The sequence below is a fragment of the Branchiostoma belcheri genome, unplaced genomic scaffold (assembly GCF_001625305.1).
Source record: "Branchiostoma belcheri isolate BF01 breed outbred unplaced genomic scaffold, Haploidv18h27 scaffold42, whole genome shotgun sequence".
Classification (NCBI taxonomy): domain Eukaryota; kingdom Metazoa; phylum Chordata; class Leptocardii; order Amphioxiformes; family Branchiostomatidae; genus Branchiostoma; species Branchiostoma belcheri.
Genome location: NW_017804043.1, coordinates 2,054,776 through 2,074,486, shown reverse-complemented (window position 1 = coordinate 2,074,486; position 19,711 = coordinate 2,054,776). Strand labels below are relative to the sequence as shown.

At 42.5% G+C, this 19,711-nt stretch overlaps 2 protein-coding genes and 1 non-coding gene across 3 annotated transcripts in view; 2 read left to right on the top strand and 1 right to left on the bottom strand.

Annotated features, from left to right (window-relative positions):
• The window catches only part of LOC109478012 (polycystic kidney disease protein 1-like 2), a 20,195-nt gene extending 15,681 nt beyond the window's left edge, over positions 1-4,514 (top strand). Inside the window, exons 23-26 of the mRNA XM_019779463.1 lie at positions 392-625; positions 1,096-1,264; positions 2,182-2,520; positions 2,979-4,514. Coding sequence (XP_019635022.1) covers positions 392-625; positions 1,096-1,264; positions 2,182-2,520; positions 2,979-3,775 — 1,539 coding nt within the window. The 3' untranslated portion in view covers positions 3,776-4,514. The remainder of the gene's footprint in view (positions 1-391; positions 626-1,095; positions 1,265-2,181; positions 2,521-2,978) is intronic.
• A 1,295-nt stretch (positions 4,515-5,809) lies between these two features.
• Positions 5,810-19,711, top strand: part of LOC109478011 — a 30,519-nt gene continuing 16,617 nt past the window's right edge. Inside the window, exons 1-15 of the mRNA XM_019779462.1 lie at positions 5,810-5,834; positions 6,348-6,512; positions 7,652-8,086; positions 8,354-8,510; positions 9,039-9,147; positions 9,829-9,900; positions 10,773-11,021; positions 12,693-12,836; positions 13,710-13,914; positions 14,123-14,265; positions 14,961-15,068; positions 16,950-17,075; positions 17,557-17,668; positions 18,282-18,367; positions 19,344-19,490. Of these exons, the coding sequence (XP_019635021.1) occupies positions 5,810-5,834; positions 6,348-6,512; positions 7,652-8,086; positions 8,354-8,510; positions 9,039-9,147; positions 9,829-9,900; positions 10,773-11,021; positions 12,693-12,836; positions 13,710-13,914; positions 14,123-14,265; positions 14,961-15,068; positions 16,950-17,075; positions 17,557-17,668; positions 18,282-18,367; positions 19,344-19,490 (2,283 nt within the window). The remainder of the gene's footprint in view (positions 5,835-6,347; positions 6,513-7,651; positions 8,087-8,353; positions 8,511-9,038; positions 9,148-9,828; positions 9,901-10,772; positions 11,022-12,692; positions 12,837-13,709; positions 13,915-14,122; positions 14,266-14,960; positions 15,069-16,949; positions 17,076-17,556; positions 17,669-18,281; positions 18,368-19,343; positions 19,491-19,711) is intronic.
• Trnai-gau lies at positions 16,455-16,528 on the bottom strand. The gene has a single exon. It is a non-coding gene; the product is annotated as a tRNA-Ile (tRNA).

The window sequence follows — 19,711 nt, the reverse complement described above, 5'->3', positions numbered from 1 at the left end:
CACACACACACACACACACACACACACACACACACACACACACTTTCCAGTAGATAGATAGATAGATAGATAGATAGATAGATAGACAGACAGACAGACAGACAGATAGATAGATAGACAGACAGACAGATAGATAGATAGATAGATAGATAGACAGACAGACAGACAGATAGATAGATAGACAGACAGACAGACAGATAGATAGATAGATAGCAGATAGATACATTGATGACTTCTAAGACTAATCTAAAACAAGAGTTCTAAAACTAATTATTAAACAGATTTATTGAGGCGTAATGTACGTTACTGCTGGCTGTATGTTTCTTAGCTTCTTATACAGATTTTGTCTTGTCTTGTTCACACGCAATATGCTTACCATTTCATCTATCAGTCCTCAGACGAAGAGCGGTCCACGCTGCCACCAGACGAGTCTGTCCTGGCCGAAGCGAGAGCGAAGAGCGCAGAGAAACGCAAACGTCGGTCGGCTGTGCTGGAGGTGGTCGTGTTCGGGCTGTTCGTGACGGCCATCATGCTCACGGCGTACCAAGAACGGAGCCCGCTGGCCTTCTACATGACGCAGGGCGTCAAGGAAAACGTCTTTGGAAGCGCGGACGAGCTCCCAGATGTATGTTCACCATTAAGAACCTTCATTTAGATATTTAAAGTGTTATGTTACGCCAAAAACAGTTACTCAAGCAACTGGATATGATTTTGGAGTTGCTTTAGTAACTGTTCTTTTGACGTATCTTATTACCTGGATGTCTAAACTTCACCGACGTAAAATCTTATGTTCGTTGACAAGTGAAGGCTGGGTGCGCTACATGGGAATGTAGCGCACCCAGCACCACCAGGGACAAGTCATTCTTGTGTTGATCTTAAAGACATAATAAAGACGTAATAAAGAAAACGTGACAGCTTAAAGCAATCTCTATCTCCCTTCCTTGAAGGTGGAAAAACATGCCTATCCGGACGTACGAAAAAGGCAATCTTTACATTAACCTATAGTGATCGTAAAGTTGTAGAAAGGCGGGTGAATGCCACCTTCTTACTAAGTTTAAGCGTACTTAAATACCAGTGTTTGCTTTCTCCATCCAGATCAAAGGCATCCCTTCCTTCTGGGAATGGGTAACGGAGAGTCTGATCCCAGCCACACACTCAGGAGAATGGTACAACGGACAGGCCAGACCCGACCGTATGGTACTTCCCGACATGTTAACCCACCAACTCGGCACCACACAGCTCAGACAAGTCCGGCTGATACCAGGTAAGGAAACAGTTATAAAGTTGTAATCACATCCACCGTAAAAACAATAAACAAGATTAGTGTTTTCTCTGTACAGACTAGAAAGTTAACCGGCAAATATATGTCAGATACTGGGTAAGAGGACGTTATCCATGGTATAGACAGAGACCAATTTTTACCATACAACTTATGGATTTTGTATCACTTTACACTTTCAGGTCAACTCTGTGAGATACCCGAACGGATGCAGAACTTTGCGCCACGTTGTACCGTGGCTTTTTCCAACCTAAAGGCAGACACAGAAGACTATATCCAGGTACGTCTACATTATCTACAGAGAGGAAGGCGTCAGCTCATGTGTTTCCCACTAGTTGTGTTCCTACTTCGGTTGTAGACAATAGCTTTTTTTGTTTTTTTTACCAGTCAAAATTAAAATATCACTGAAGCAATTGATGTATTCTAAATACAGGGGTGGATTCCATATAATCTCACAGCCAACTCTACTGACACGGTCCCCACACCACCTCCTGTCACCAGTCAAGATACGCCATGGAATTTCACATTTGTCTCGCTGAGTGACAGTGAGTTAAGTCTTATTCGGTCTTTTTATCCTATTGTGAATTGTACGTAATGATAAGTGACACTGACTATAAATGGAGGTTTACTTTATAGAGCGTTGGTAAGGTGATATTTCTATGTAATGTTTAGGTTTTTTTCTATTCCGTTTTGGCTTTTTGGCAAGCAGAATTAAAAATATTTATGAGCTGAAAATAAACATTTCATCAACGCATAATGCATAATTTATTAATTACATATATGTATTTAGTGCAAAATTTTGATATAGACTTAGGGTAGTTTTTGCAATAAACATAACTTAACAGTAAATATGCACTTGACACATACACAAACACGGCCTGACTTTGCGGTTGCTTTACCAGGCTTCCCGTTCTTCGGAAAACACGGCACATACTTCGGGGGCGGTTACACAACGGCACTGGGAACGACAATAACATCAAGCGCAACATTGTCAGCGTACCTAGATCAGTACAACTGGCTAGACGAGCGAACCCGAGCCGTTTTCGTGGAGCTGATTCTGTACAACCCGCACGCCAACCTGTTCTCCGTGGTGTCGGTAGTGGTGGAGTTCACACATCTTGGGCCTGCCTTCACCAGTGGGGAGGTTGCGACACTCAGACTGATCCAACAGGACGCCCTCCTGCTACTGGCGCTTCGCGGCGTGCTGGCGGCATTCCTGCTTTTCTTCACCATTAAAGAAGGTGAGACGGAATATACAGAACCCTCCCTTGACTTTGATTGGGGAAAGATATAACAAGATTACAAACACTGCAGTACTAGGGAAAGCCACCAGGGGGCCCCAAATCTAAAAATTTCTTTGGTAGATGAAGATAGAACATATGGTGAACCCTGATTTGCTTTCATTATGAAGGTTAAGATATATAGCTAAACAAGATGCAAAAGAACTGCAGTACCCAGGAAAGCCATTAGGGGCCCGAAATATAATAATTTTCTTTGGTAGATGAACCAAACATTCAAACATCATAACAATCCATCCATAGCTTCTTGAGTTAGTATGTTGTTCAGCCACAACACCATGAAGCCAAAGATGCTACCAAAAGCTTGGCCTTCAATTCTTGGCAAAGGTAAAAAGATTTCCATAAAATGCACTTCGCCATAAGCATAGATAAGTTGATTTGTGAATGTTGTGCTATTTCAGCCAAAAGCTTATTCGGTCGACCACTTGAATACCTGAGTGAGTTCTGGAGCTGGGTGGAACTCTCGGTCATTCTCATCGGCTTCGGCAGCCTCGGAGTCTACTTCAACGCACAGGGCATCATTGACGAGGCCGCCGAACAACGCCGAGCCGGCAACACGGTGTTTGACATCTACAAAAGCGCCGTGAACTGGTTTCAGGTTTACACGTACCTGCTAGCGTTTCTCATCTGTTGTGCTACCCTGAAGCTCATTCGGCTCTTGCGGTTCAACTCGCACGTTTTTGCACTGAGCATGACGATCAAAAAGTCCTTCAAGCCGGTTCTGCAGTTCTTCTTTGTAGCTGGTATCATCCTTATGGCCTTTACTCAGATGGGGAATCTCCTGTTCGGCACCAAACTCCAGGACTACAAGAACATGCTGACCAGTCTGACCAGCCTGTGTACCATGATGTTGGGTGCTTTTGATTTCCACGCTCTCGTTGATGGCCACTATATTCTCGGCCCTCTGATGTTCTTCTCGTACCAGTGCATGATGCAGTTTGTATTACTGAGTATGTTCATGACTATCATCATGGATGTGTACGCAGAGGAAAGTCAGGACCCGAACACAGATGATTTACAGATGGTCGCATTTCTGAAGGATACAACCTCTGAGACAGTGGACAAAGCAAAGCACAATCTTTCAGCAGTGAAAATGCGAAAACCGGAGAAAACTGTCCACAGAGAATCACCTGATCCTAAAAACCTTAACAAGTTTGCAGTAATCCTTGAGGAACTTGGCGATACGAACAGACTTTAGACTGAGTTGAACTATGTTATCATTACTATGGATTTTTAGTTTATCTATTTATTCGCATGTTAAAAACATAGCTTAGGTAGCAAGTACAAATCAAAACGTGCCGAGGGTGGAAATGAAGCCACGAGGCTTGTTCACACCTACCCCAGTTTCAGTCACAGCTAGTTATTTATAATAATAATAATGATGATAATAACAATACGAACAATGATAATAATGTATATTACAATAGTAACCCAATGTGTATATATGGTTCATTCGTTTTGTGTCGGGAGTTTACATGATTGTCTAACGTGGAAAAATGACAAAGATGTTTTATGATGTTTTGTTATTGTGTTGTTTATATGTACACACGTTTGATATATGGTTTCACTGACAGTGGTGACAGAATAGCTGACCTTCTGACATGGGTGGAGCCATGTCAAACTCAATATGTGACGCTCATATCAACATGGTGTCTTTGCTTATTAATATTTCATTCATTTGTCCTTCCTTGCATGAGTAACCCGCAACAGCGAGCTCTTTTACCACTTGGCATTTCAGGACAAAATAGATCATAGAACAATGGAAAGCAGGCAGATCGTCAACGAAGCTTTTTTGCTGCCAGATTGCATCTCTGTCTTTTGTAATATCCAAAGAACGACCCTGGAAATATAATAAGATTGACCATATGAAGAGACGGCCATGAAAACACTGTAATTAAAACATCACAATAAAAACACTCATTAATTATTAATGTGTACCAGGATGGCAGGTTGACAGGGTGTCATTGTTGTTTAGCAGCAAAACGAAATCGCGCTATTGCTGTAAATTCCACTACACGATGAATCATGAAAAACAGAAACATGCTATTGAGTTCATTTCCATAAAATCACGCAACAGTCAAATGTTGCTCCAAATGTAGACTTAGGCTATAGGTTAGATAACCAGAACGGCAATGTCCTTGGTTACCGTGACGTACGTTGCCATGGTTGCTAAGGGCTGACGTACGTTGACTAGTAGGGCTGACGTATGTTGGTTTCGATGACGTTCATTGGTTGCTAGGGCTGACGTATGTTGGTTTCGATGACGTTCATTGGTTGCTAGGGCTGACGTTAGGTGTGACGTAGTTGGGCGGTACGAACTGTTGCATCCTTGAGGAGTTCGAAGACCTCACAGAGCTGAGGAGTAGGAGATCAAAAGATAAGACATACTTTCATAATAAATTCTATGTAAATTCTGTAATAATTCTTGTATTGAAGATGAATCGCATTTTATGCTTGACTGTATATTATATGATAACGAACGTAAATCACTGTTCAGTTCAATTAAGTTCGACAAAAAATGTAAAACATTATCAAAGGAAGACACTTTTAAATATATCATATCATGTACGAATATAGACGTCATCAATGAAGTATGTAAGTATATTTCAAAATGTTTCAAAAAGAGAGAAGAAGCCATTAGACCTTAGATCTGTATCACTTTATATATGTATATTTCTTTTTTAGCATTGTATACCTTAGACCCGATGTTAGCCTTTCTATATCACTATTGTTGTAGTACTCTCTAGTACATTGTACTCTGTACATCTGTGCATTTATCCCCCCGGGGAATGAACATGCAATAAAAGTTTCAATAAAGCATCATCCCATTATGCTATCCCATTAAGCAATCCAGTCCCATCCAGTCATGTAGTTTTTGCAAGTTGAACGCCCAACGCACTGACTACTTAGTATATGCATTTTATTTCTGTATATATTGGTAGAAATTCACAGCACTCTCTTGTACATATTTCTATCAATACAAGTGATTAAAAAACAATCACTTCTGGTGGCAGCGATACAAAGCACAAGGCCATTGATCTATGAATTGAGTTGGTTTTAGGTCACAGATGGCCTTGTTTACCATATATGAGATAATTGATACATATTGAGAGTACTCTGACGCTGATAGAGTATTGTTTACGCCTGAAATGACAGTGAGCATGCCCACATTGACGGTAGTGTGCACTTCCTCCGCCATTCAACGCTGAGAAGAACACAGAGAAAGGCGAATATGCACAAGCTTCTACTGCTAGCAGGTAAGGATTTTTCTGTCAACCAGAAAAAATTCGATATATACATATCTTTATTGATATCCTGTACGATGTTGATCTCGTTTTAGGGACTAGGAGGAACACACATTCTACATGTTACTTGGCCGTGTGTAAGTAGGTCGAATGATTTGTTCTCGTGTTGACCATGACAATCCGACGTCCTAGGAACATGTACCAAAAGACACAAACTAAGGAAAGTAGTTACGTTACGATGATAGCACACAAGCAAGCAAAAAGGCCTGTCCTTGGTGCTGAACACCATCCACACAAACACACACACACACAAACGCACACACACACACACACACACACACACAAACATACACACAGGCTTGTCCTTGGTGCTGAACACCATCCATCCACGGCCACGCAGGCACACACACACACACACACACACACACACACCACACAAACAAACAAACACACACAAATACACACAAACACACTGTAACTGTTATACATGTATCTGTCTTGACACTCATTTTGTCGACCCGGCAGCCATCCTGTCGGTAGCGGCAGTGTGTGTACCGCCTGTCGAAGCGTCTCTGTGCCGCAACATCACAACCCCTCCGGACCTGTGCACATGTCGGGACGGGCAAACCGCGGATAACCAGACGTGCAGCCTTTGCTGGTGTACAGCGGACGGGCCATCCGACTGCTATGGTGAGTACTACTCTTTCTACCTGTAATCTTCCTATGTTAACTCGTACATTGACGATAGAAAGTGTTTTAAAGAGTGATTTGATATTAATCCTTAAATGTTTATTTCCTCTCCGTAGTAGACGCAGTACTCGCTGCCCTATCCAATAGCCGTTGCCCTATTCAGTACCTATTGTCTTATCCAGTAACTATGTAGCCTTTTCCAGTACCCTGATACTACATGTATGCCATAGCCCTGTCCAGTACCATTTGCCATATCCAATACCCATAGCCCTATCCAGTACCAGTAGCCCTATCTTGTACCACTAGCCTTGTCCAGTACCCATTGCCATACCCAATACCCATAGCCCTATCCAGTACCATTTGCCATATCCAATACCCATAGCCCTATCCAGTACCATTTGCCATACCCAATACCCATAGCCCTGCCCAGTACCCTTTGCCATATCCAATACCCATAGCCCTGTCCAGTACCAGTTGCCATATCCAATACCAATATTCAGTAACCACAGCCCCATTCACTACCTATAGCCTATAGCTCTAGTAAGCGGAAGAATTGAGTACCTGTTGATCATAATTTTATGTATTGGTATATGGAGAGGCTACCATTGTGTGAATAATACTGATTCTTCGCTCCACTTCATCCTCATAGTGAGGTCGCTAGTGTAGTTTTATGGTCCACTCTCTATGATTGGTAAACCTTGTAATGCACAACCGAGCAGCAATGCATAAAATGCATAAAAATCCATGTGCGTTTCTCTACATATTGTACGTCTGTGTTTATCTGTGTCCATGTGTGTGTTTGTGTCCTTGTGTGTGTTTGTGTCCTTGTGCGTGTAAACTTGTGTCCTTGTGTGTGTGTGTGTGTGTGTGTGCTTGTGTGTGTGTGTGTGTGTGTGTGTGTGTGTGTGTGTGTGTGTGTGACATATATCTGTGTCTCCTTGTCTCTGTAGAAATTTGTTCAATACATTTGCAGCAGAAAAATACAGTGGCAGATCCATTACTAGAAATATATGCAGAAAATACATTCAGTTTCAGTTTATTTGCACTTTAAAACAAATTGTAACTATACAGATACAAAAAACATTGAGAAGTACAGAAATTGATACAGATAAAAAACTGAATTATTTTTCTCGTTCCAGTTGACCTGGGCTGGCTGCAGGGAGGGGAAAGCTGGGTGGTGGACTTCTACCCCAGTTCCTACGCCTACCCGCCCTGGTACCTCCTGGACTGCTCAGCAGACACGATTTGGGAACCTCCAGCCTTAAACGCTCCTGTTCCCAACAGACCTCACTGGATAATCCTGGACATGCAGGCACCCCACAGGGTGTACCAGGTCAGGGTAGTACAAAATGGAAACGGCCAACACGACATCAAGGACTTTGTCTTAGAGATGTCGCAGGTGGATCCGTACGTGTGGGAAGTCGTGGAGAGTTCGGATACCATCGTGACCGGCACCAGCAGACCCCAGTACTTCGGCGACTTCAACCTTACGTCTCAGTATTGGAGGATCACAATGAGATCTGTCGTTGGATGGCCTGTGAAGATAAGGGACTTCTGCTTCTTTGGACACACGGGTTAGTTTTATCTTTTTCTTCGTTGCTGTAGTGAATATCATGCTTTGGTGTGTCTATTTTTTGTGCACGTGAGTGTGTGTCACAGTGTGTGTCTGTTCGTGTGTGTGTGTGTGTGTGTGTGTGTGTGTGTTTGTGTGTGTGTGTGTGGATGGTGTTCAGCACCAAGGACAGATATGCTTGCTTACTTGGATGCTATTATCGTGATGTGTGTGTGTGTTCAAAGCATAAAGATTGATAAACATGTTATGCAAAATGCTACCAACTCAGAGCCAGAGATCAAGAAGAAGATCGCACCGTGCGAGACCTTACACTCCGCCTGCATCCTGCCCACCCCTGCGGCGGGCGGTACCATCGCCCCGGGGCACGAGCCGCCCGGGGACCAGCCGTGCTACGTCACGGTAGACATTCACGAGGGGGTCCGCAGGTACGGTCATAGTGACCATGCTGAAATACTCATGTTCCCTTTCATTCGTTCATTCATTCATCCATCCATCAATTTATCCATGGATTGATTCATTCGTTCATCCATGCATGCATGCATTCATGCATTCATTCGTCCATTCGTTCGTTCAATCATTTATTCAGTCCATTTGTTCATTCATTCATTCGTCCATCCATTCGTTCGTTCGTTCATTCATGCATTCATTCAATCAATCATTCATTCATTCAGTCACTCATTTTTCCATTTATTCATTCACTCACTCACCCACTCATGACAGTCATCCATTCATTCAATCATGACATTCATCCATTCATCCATTCATTCATTCATTCATTCATCCATCCATCCATCCATCCACCTATTCATTCATTCACTCCTTGAGCGTCAGTATACACACGAGCAATGCTACAGTATTGCAGCATATTTTCCTGCACTGTTTAATACGTAGTGATGATTTACTTCACAAGTGACTTCACGAAAGAAAGGTTCTTATGCTGATTTTTTTTTCAGTCCGGACAACCCTCTCCAAGTACACCGAAGCGGGAACGTCACCATTAACCCTTTGGTGTCCTACGAATGTGACATCGGCTACAACGTGAGTCTGCTCATTTTATCTGATATCTACAGGCTAAAGCCCCTATCACACATTCAGAACCTTCCCCCAACCAACCAACAACCAAGACTTTTACGGGTGCAATGCATGCCCGTAGCCAGAATTTTGAATGGGGGGGGGGGTTCTTCCCACTGCTTGAGGGGACCTCGAGCGCCGTAGGCGCGAGGTTCCTAGGGGGATCCGGGGGCATGCTCCCCCGTAAAATTTTGAAAAATGAACCTTCTAAAATGGCATTTCGTGCGTTTTTGAGAGGATTTCAAAGAAAAAATCAGAGATTAATTTTTGTTCAATGACAAAGGGAGCAGTTTTTCTATGATTCCAGTCCATCTTTTCAAGAAAAATCTTGGACCTTTACATAAAAAGTGGACCAAAAAGTGGACCTTTACATAAAAAGTGGATCAAAAAGTGGACCTTTGAGCCTTGTGGGGGGCGGGTTCTTCCGAACCACCCCCTGCCTACGGGCATGTAATGGCAAGTGTGAAAGGTACTGCAGTGGCTCAGTACCTTTCACACTTGCCATTGCACCCGTAAAAGTCTTGGTTGTTGGTTGTATGACATTGGTGTTTGTGTTTTTTAACGTACTAGTATTTGTGTATGTAGGTGTCGGTAATGTGGACAATACGAGGCAACGAGACGAGACTGACCTACCCGACCGAGGCGTACCACGACTACTTCCCCCAGAGGGACGACGTGTTTCCCGACAAGCTGAAGCTCGTGCTACCCTGGAAGACCATGCCGCTCGGTTTATTCATGGTGCAGGTGCGGAGGTTTATATATCATAGAGAGAGAACTTTATTAACACAACAAAAGTACAGCGACTTTCGTAAGGTCCATGAGTAAACAGATAGACACAAAGGTACAAAAGAATTGACCTACGTACAAGACTATATCATGACATAAACAGGCTTTTTGCAACAATTACCATGGACGTTTCCAGTTCTTTTCTTCAGCGTTACTGAACTATCAAAACTATTCAACACAATATATGTGCATCAGGAAAAACCGGTTGAATATGACAAAGACTTATATGCTTTTTCCTGTTGGTCATATATTGTGTTGACAAGTTCTGTTAGTTCAGTTCAGAGGAAGAGTAGTGAATGTCACTCAAAACGTCCGGAATTTATCTCCATAATCAAGCTTGAACTTTCTATAAGTATTGTTTTCATGGATGTCTAACCTTCATCAACGTATTACAACTAGTGGTAACTAACGACATCAAATTTATTTCATTGTTATCATAGATCACAGTGAACATGAATGTGACCGAGCTAGGCCATGTCTGTACCAGCGATGTGATGATGATGTCGTACATTACAACTCACTCACTCTCTCCCATAGCTTAGTCAGCCGTCGGGGCAGCATGATGTTTGGCCAAGATCTTCCACTTCCTGTGGTCTTCCGCCAGTCTGACCATCTGGTTGGCTGTTAAACCGGTCCACTCTTTTAAGTCTGTAATCCATGACCGACGGGGACGTCCCTGCGGCCGTGCGCCCTCCACCTTACCCTGGAGAACTGTGTGTGAGAGTGTGCCTTTGGCCGTAGACACATGTCCGAACCACTGTAACTTCTTCTTCTTAACTGTGGCCAGGAGAGGGCCAGGTGGTAACTAATTTACGTCACTGTTATTTCAGATCACAGTGACCATGAACGTGACCGAGTTAGGCCACGTCAGTACCGGCGTGGCGCAGACGTGGCTGGAGGTTGTTCCCCTGCCGCTTGCCGTGATGATAACTCCCGGCTACGCCGCCCGGTCCATACACGGTGGAGAGTTCAACATCAACGCTGACGACTCTTACGACCCTGACGAACTGGTGCCCAGCGATGAGTTCCACTACAACTGGAGCTGTGAGGCTGTGGATTACCCCGACCCACCCGGTATGGTTTGTTTGCCGCCGCGCCGCGTGCCTGCGAAGCTGGTGTGTTACGCCGAAGGGCGGTTATACCGGCTATACCGATACAGATTGTTTGTTTCGCATAACCGGTAAACCGCCTTTAGGCGTGACACACCAGTTGTGTACATGTAGCTATAGGTACATGTACAAGCTGCGCAAGACCGGACTGTAAGGTTTGAACCACTCACACCAATAATATGATAATATACAAAGTCATATGATATTTACAATTCGTTTGGGGAAGGCCCGCGAAAAACTACTAAGGTTTCAGGCCGCTCCCGACATATTTTTCGATTTTTTTAATTATTTGTTTATGTGTTTTGTTGTATACATATATATATATATATATATATATATTTATTCCAACATGTAATCACCAGACGTAGTGACGGCACACTCAAGTTTTTTCAACTTATATTAATGCCGCCACCAACACAGGAGACAAGTACATGACAGGACAGTACTCATTTTCACCTGAGCGAAGTGTGTATTTTGTTGTATATATGTGCAAATAAACAAACAAACAAACAAATCAATCCTTTAATAGTTGTTTCCGGTGGATTGTCGGCTTGCGAGGCCCTTCTTGGCAACCTGCTGTCAGACTCGACTCCAGACAAAGGAAGACTGCATGTTGGAGGGGGTCGCCAGGCTGGTTGTATGATCAGAATCAGTGTGGTTATCACAACCGAGGGACGACCACCTGCCCACACTTACATGAACATCTACACCATGGCATCTGGCATTGCTCACTTCACGTTAACGTACGTATCACCTTTAAATGATGTTCTTGACTTGTTTAAAGTTAAAACCTTTGACCCAGTGTTGACGTCACACTTCAAAGAAGCCACGTGACAAGCTTCACTGGGTCAGTCTACTGAGGAAGACCAGAGTGACTGGTCGAAAGCTCTAGGTGAGAAAATTTTTTGTGTTGGACCAAAAGTTTTAACTTTAAACATGTAACTACCAACACAGATGAACTTTCATGACAGTATGTTCTTGACTTATTAAGGAGAGGGGAATTCCATACATGAAACTCGTAATGCTGAGGTCACAATTCCTAGTCTTCACGTCTTCTTACATGGTGACCGATGAGTAAAAAGAAAGAAAAAACTCTGTTCAATATAAGCATTATATTTTCGAAATCTGTTTTTGAAATGGAAGGGTCAAAATCTACAGAAAGGATTTTGTTCTCATTTTTATTTGTATTTTTATTTCATTTTTTTATCAAATGTACGTCAGCTATAATGTTTCTTCTGTTCCTGCAATGAATTTGCATGAATTTGCAATAAACAGTTATAAGGATTACCACACTGAGCACGTCGGCAGAACGTACTGCACCTGCGCGAAACCCGTAATGTATTGTACATAGCACTTCGGCAAAACGTCTCATATAAGGTTGTACTAGCGCATATAAGGAAAACATCTCGTCTGTAGTTTCCAAACGTTATGTCGGAAAAGATATCCTTTGCAACAGGCAAAATTCTAATGCAACGTTGACCAAAAATCCATCGAAAACCGTGAAAATACAGGGTTCTGCGCAGGCGCAGTACGTTCTGCCGGCGTGCTACCACACTGTAGTGTGAACATACTTATAATAATGTACTTTTTTCTAACAGATGCTTGGAAAACTGCAACCCTGTCGACTTCGTCGTTTACCAGAGACTTCGCCTGACGCAAACATATAATGGCAACAACATCTGGACTCTAGAGGAAGCCCCGCCAGACTTTCCCGGCATTGACTGGACCAACAACATTACATACATCAGTTTCTTCTCCATTAATGTTAAGCCCAACGTGTTTACAGTAAGTACTTTGATGGTGAAGATAGATAAATGGCCTTGTCCCTGTATTTCGGTCCTTTTCCTTGCCAACAGGAGACAGCACAAGTGAGGGAGACACACTGTCCTTAAGGCCTGTCCTTGGTGCTGAACACCATCCAGGTACACACGCACATACACAGAGAGAGAGAGAGAGACATACACACGCACACACACAGAGAGAGAGAGAGAGAGAGAGGGAGGGGCAGAGACAAAGCAAGCAACCAACAGACAGATCGAAAGACCGACAAACCAAAAAAAGTACATCAAGCAATAAAATCAACAAGTTATCAGTAATTTTCAAGCAAAAGTAATATAACAACAAATGATCAGATAAGTGCTTTCTTTACACCACCAATTGAACTCAACAAAAGAGTGTATTTATTTTTGTAATTACGTAGAAAATCTATTGTTTGGGGTTTTATGGTTGTGAAGTTCATTAAAACGATATGGTTTGAAATGTGGACTAGATGTGGGTAGTGACCTAACCGCCCCCTTCGTTTTTTGGCGACGACTCAGGGAGGAGCCTAATGGTACAGTATTGTGTGCAATTTGCAAGAATTCTAGGAACCGTACAGGAATTTTGTCACAGGCATGGAATGTCCAAAGGAATGTCTCCCAGCTCTGTTTGTTGACATGCCCATATTCCTTGAAACCCTTGAGAAAATCTGTCTGCTTCCAGGTGCCCTACTTTCTGTCACCCCGGGGCTTGTTCACTATACACTCAGGGGAGGGGAGGGTACCTAGACTTCCTCAAAATCATGAAATCGTGGCAGTGTCATGCAAACAATAACCCTAACAGCAACCACCGTCGCCATGGCAATGTATGTTTTCATTGTCAGTCTTGTTTACCTTTCAGGTCCCCGGAAACTACACAATAAGACTCAGCAACTACCTGTACGCAGGATATCCGCGGCATGCGGAGTACCGATTCCAGGTGCTGCCGAACCCCCTTCCGGTGAGACTGCTGCAGGGGAACTCTACCGACATCCCGCCTGATGTGTGCACTGTCCTCCCTCCCGAGGGTGCATCTCTGGTGGACAAGTTCTGTATCGTCTGCGAAGGTCCGTGTCTGCCATGTTTATTTAGCACAAACATGTACTAGTGTCATACTCTCCACACTGTAATTTTTTGGCGACGTCTCAGGGAGGAGCCTAATGCTACAGTATACAGGCATTTTGTCCACAGGAATGGAATGTCCACAGGCATGTCTCTGACCCACATCTATGCCCACATGCCCACTAGGTTGCATTGTTACTTTATACTTTACAGATTTCTATGACGTCCTTGGCCCACTGAGAGCAGAGATCCGGTACGAGTTCATACCAGACGGTGTGGAGTTGGCAACAGTGAAGTTTCCAGGGAGCGGGCCGGCTACGGTCGTGCAGATCATTCTGGACATCTTTTCTGGCTGGGTGAGTCTATCATATCCTTTATCTATTTTGTCTTATGATAGGTACTTTCATATCATATCTTGACCTTTTCTACCCTTCCCCCTCTTTCACTCTTTCATAGCTTCTTCCTTTCATCACAGCTGATTGAAAGATATGAACAATTTGTGTCAGTTTTTCTTCTTAATTCTCTCCGTCGACCTTGTTCAATCCTCAATGTAACTCAGAACTTCTTGGTTTCTTCCTATCCTCCATCGCAGCAATCAAAGCATTCCTGTTCTGATTCGTATCTTCTACGCACCTACACTGTGCTTTGTCCTGGATTAATTTTAAAATCTGCTCATCAGTAGTTCTTAGTAGTACTAGTATGCACGGAAGAACCTAAAACGGTAAGACCGGTAATTAATAAATATTTCTCGCCAAATTATTTCTTTAGTTCCTCCTTACCTTAGGTACAAGCAGCAACTAAGAGTAGGTTTAGGAAGGAGTTGTTAGAGCACATGCGTACATAGGCACATGATGATAGGCACATGTGATGATACTTTTAAATGTTAAGTCTAATGTTGTATGTAGATAATGTTGTAATTTTGATGTGGTGTATTTGTATTATTGTATTTTAACTCCAGGAAGATTAGCTACATACTTGATTTTGTATGTCTTGTGTGTCGCTAATGGAGTTTAATAAAGCACATAAAGCACCACTTTGTAACCCAAACCAGGTCCTGTACACGCCTATGGTGGACATCCCTCCCGGCCTGATCATATTAGAACTGATGGTGTCCAGCCCTGACGGACGTAACACCACTGTTCTACTGGACCCCATTCTCGTAAGTGGAGAATTATGGATATGTGAAACTAGAATTAGTCAAATGAATGCGTTTCACTCGCCATTGCAGTCGTCAAGCGAGACACGGGCACGTCGTCGCTTTTTCTTAAAAATTTCTTACGTGTAGAAGCGTTTTACTGCAATGCACCTACGATGTTTAAGAGAAGCATCAATTAATACAAATAAATGTACAAAGGCAAAGTGACGGTCGAGTCAAGTAGTACGCAACGTAACCTCTCGGCACCACTTGTACATTAATGTAATTTTGGAACATGAAATATTTGACAAGACATAACAGGTACCTTGTGTAGTACGTGTGCAGAATCCTGAATCAATTTAATTAATGCAGCATTTCTGCAACGTTGAAAAATAAAGATTTGATTAATGTCAACCGCCTTTAGATCACCTCCCCGACCAAAGACCAGGTGAGTGAATACATGAGCGGGTATTTCGACCCTTCGGTAGGGCCGTTCTCCAAGATGCTGTCGGTGCGCTCTGCCGCGGAGGCGTTTGGTGGCTCCGTCATCTCTTCTGGAGTTGCTGCTGCCCTGGCCAACAAAGGAGAAGACATCACCGAGGTACGTCCCAAAAATGCTTAAACGATAAACGCTAGAAATTCCACCAATACTCGTACATTTTTTAACGGTGTCGCTCAATGCAAGGCCAATTATTTTCGGCCACTTCTAGGCATAGAGCTAGAGGTACTTAAGTGAGTACATGTATAATGTAGTTATGTCAGGAGATGGCGGTGGATCTTTGTTTTGAAGCTTTGTGGATTGTAGTCGGACGGAAAGCAGCTGTTTGGAAGAGAGTTCCATAATTTTGCAGTCCGGGGAAAGAAGCTGTTGTTGTAAAATGACTTGGAGACAGGTATGTTGACGGTGTAATGATGAGAACTGGAAGAGAACCTAGTGGCACGCTGAAGGGTTCTGAGCGGCGGAACAAGAAGTGCAAGTTTTCCTGAACATCGACCGTGAAAGTATCTGTAGATACATGCCCTTTCTACACGATATAGTATTTTGTAATGTAGGTTAGCCTTATAGTTTGATTGTTATACAAATGTATAGCTGCAATAGATACCATTCGCTACACCTTGTACTGTTGTTGCGCAAAGTTTACATGTTTTCAGGCTACATGAACATGACTGAACTTTCTCTTTGGTAAAATTTGTAAAAGAAATCTTAAAATTATGATTGTATCAATTAAAAGGGGGCTACTACGTTTTATAGTAGTGATGTTAGAGATAATCAATTTAGTTTGCTTTGTGCTTTACAAATTTTGCTTTACACATGTATATTTTTTAGTGTTTCTGAGGTAGACATAAACATAAAAATAACTGTTGCATATAGTTTTTTTATAAAAAGTTAATAACGTCAAAAAATAATGTTGGCCAGCACGGGGGTCGAACCCGCGACCTTCGCGTTATCAGCACGACGCTCTAACCAACTGAGCTAACCGGCCTGCACCTGTTGTCATGAGCTTGACCAAACACATTTACAAACTTGTGGGGTCGTGTGGCGTAGCGGCAGCGAGCTCGACTTGGAATCAAGAGGTCCCGGGTTCGAGTCCGGACATGTCACCGATCTTGTGCCCTTGGGAAAGGCATCATACATACTACATGTAGTATTGTCCTGTCCGTGCTCGACTCGGAATCATGAGGTCCTGGGTTCGAGTCCTGACATGTCACCGATCTTGTGCCCTTGGGAAAGGCATCATGCATACTAGTATTGTCTTGTCCTGTATTTGTCATCTGCATTGGTGGCGGCATAAAATAAGTTGATATACATGTAACTTTAGCGTGCTGTCACCATGTCTAGTCATGAAATGTTGGAATATAAAAAAAAACTTAAGTTTAAATCAGTCCGCCATCTTTTCACTACAGATCACGGACAAAGTGGCTGAGAACATGGCGACTGTTGAACTGCAGGACTTTGACGGTATTGTAGGGTTGTCGACCTCTACCTTACTAGTCACCGCATTTCCTGACTCTGTGTCTGGGGATGCACAAGTAAGTGCACGCATGTTACAGCAACTGATTTCCCTCGACATGTTTGCAGTGTGTTTGTATAGGAAGTATAACTCGAGGATTTTTGGATTAATCTTGATATCTAAAATGTAGGTAAGTGCCCGCTAGGCAAAGGACAAGATTCATAATGACGCCTCTAGCGGCTTTCTATGGAAATACAGCAGAACATAGTTTTGATATCTGCATTTTCGTAAGTGTTTCGTAAGTGGTGTAGTTTTTGGTCCCCTGCTTTAAATTTTATTTGCCTTCATAGATCAGTTAGAAGGACACAAAAAAGTAATGCAAAAGTATTAGAATTTATGACTTCGTAGTTCAGTTAGGACAAAAAAAAAAAGAATGCAAAAGTCTTAGTTTCTTATCTCCATCGTTTTGTTAGGAAATAAATATTATGTAACATTGAAATTCGCTATGAGTATATTTTGATGCTGAGCTCCGACTCATACGTATATATATTTAAAAAAAGGTCCTGAGTTCCACGTCCCTGAAGTCTGCGTTTGAGAAGACCAGAGAGATGTCAGTCAATAACAGCATGTCTGTAGGTGAGGTCAACCGGGCGGCGGCTTTGATGTTCACAGGTATGCAGATATGTAGTTGAGATACATTTCTATTATTCTGTGTGCCTTGCTTGCTTCTGTATATTCACCTGAATATTCACCTGAATCCAGGCCATTAGGTACCCTTACTGGGTAATGAGGCCGTCTTCGTGGTGTAGACAGTTTGGGCATTCAGTAGGAGAAGACGTATTCATATCTATCAGGGTGGTCCTTCCACTCTATGGCCAACTTGGTCTTGAATACATTTACTGAGCTGCTGTTTACTGTGGCTGGTGACAGTTTGTTCCAAATTGGGGTTGTTCTTGCAGGGAAGAAGTTGGACCTGGGTTTGTAACCTCGAAGCCTATATGAAAAGATACGGTCTAATTTGAAATGCCAAAGATTCAACCCTAGCGACAACTAACATGAGGATTTTGAAGATGTTGATACAGAATTTCAAAACTTAAGACCAGTCTTAAGCTACTTACCTACACTGTGTCAATCATGTTACGACTACACAGATACTTAAAAATTGTGAATACAGTTATTGTACATTACATTATAAATTATGAGTGATATGTTTTTTCCACTTATATAAATGACTACAAAGCAATTGATATCGTTTCTGAAACTCACAACATGTTTTGTATTTTAGGTGCAGTCAATGTGTTCAAAGCTTCTGAAGTCAAGGCCGAGTCGGAACAGGAGGGTGGGGCGACTTCCTCCAACATGCTAGAGGCGGTATGTCAAGTACTTAATAAATATTTGAATCTATGTATATAAAATTTCTCAATTTCTAGATACTAGAAGCAACCTCTTTGACATATTAAAAGAGAGTGGGTAATAACACCAGGACAATCGGGACAATTTCATGTATTTGTCCCCTGTGTTGGTGGCGGCATTAATATAAGTTGAAAAAACTTGAGTGTATCGTCACCACGTCTGGTGATTACATGTTGGAATAAAAAAAAATCGGGACAATTTATGCCACTGCAGTCAGTATACCATGATAAACTTGAATATGTATATGCGTATATTCTTTTAGAACAAGGAGGCAACAACAAGGAACTTCGAAGCCCTAGACGTGCTTGACGACATTTATCTGACCAATATGATGCCAGACCTCGACGAGGAGGATGCATCTGCGGATATTTACATGTCTAAGGTATGATTTGTTACGTTCGCAAGTTACAGACCTTATGAAAGTCGCTGTACATTTGTTGTGTCAAAAACGTTATTTTTCATATAATTCTAGTAGCAGGGATTGCGACAATGTATGTACGTCGCAATACGAGAATGCTAGAATTCATGTGTAATCAGCTAGGTGTCAAGAGAACGAAGAACAAGTTCTGTTCTAATTCTGATATAGATATAAAAATAGTAAAGTCCCAACTCTAAACAGATATTAGAGGGGTCCTTAAGTCCAGAAGGGAGTGCAATTTTCAGACAATTTCAGACAACATTAATTTTAGGATGTGAAAACTGCATATTACTTTACAGTATACAGTATGCAGTAAAATTATCCATTTTATGCGCAGGTGTTAAACTCATCGGAGGGAAATGATATTGATATCGCTTTACAAACATGGGCCGTACAAGTCACACAAGCAAAACTCGTCGGCTAGTTATGTAGTCATTAAAGCATAATCTATCGGAAAATAGTACTCCCTTCTGGACTTTAGGACCCCTTTAAAACAACCATTCGCTTTTTTTACAGATGCACGTGAGGATAAAGCGGGAGGACCCGGGTGACTGGTCGGAGAAGCTCTACACGGTGGGCGGGCAGAGCGACTCGTTTGTCCGCGTCCCGTCCTTCGCAAGTCTGCTCCCGGACGGCTGTCCAGATGGAGAGGTCGGCGTGCAGGTAAGACGTCTTATTCTTTCTCTCTCTCTCTCTCTCTCTCTCTCTCTCTCTCTCTCTTTCTCTCTCTCTTTCTTTTTCTTTCTTTCTTTCTTCCTCTTTTTCTTTTTTCTTTCTTTTTTCTTTCTCTTTCCTTCTTTCCTTCTATCTTTCGTTTTTCTTTCTTTTTTCTTTCTCTCTTTCTCACTTTCCTTCTTTCTTTCTTTCTTTCTTTGTGACACCAA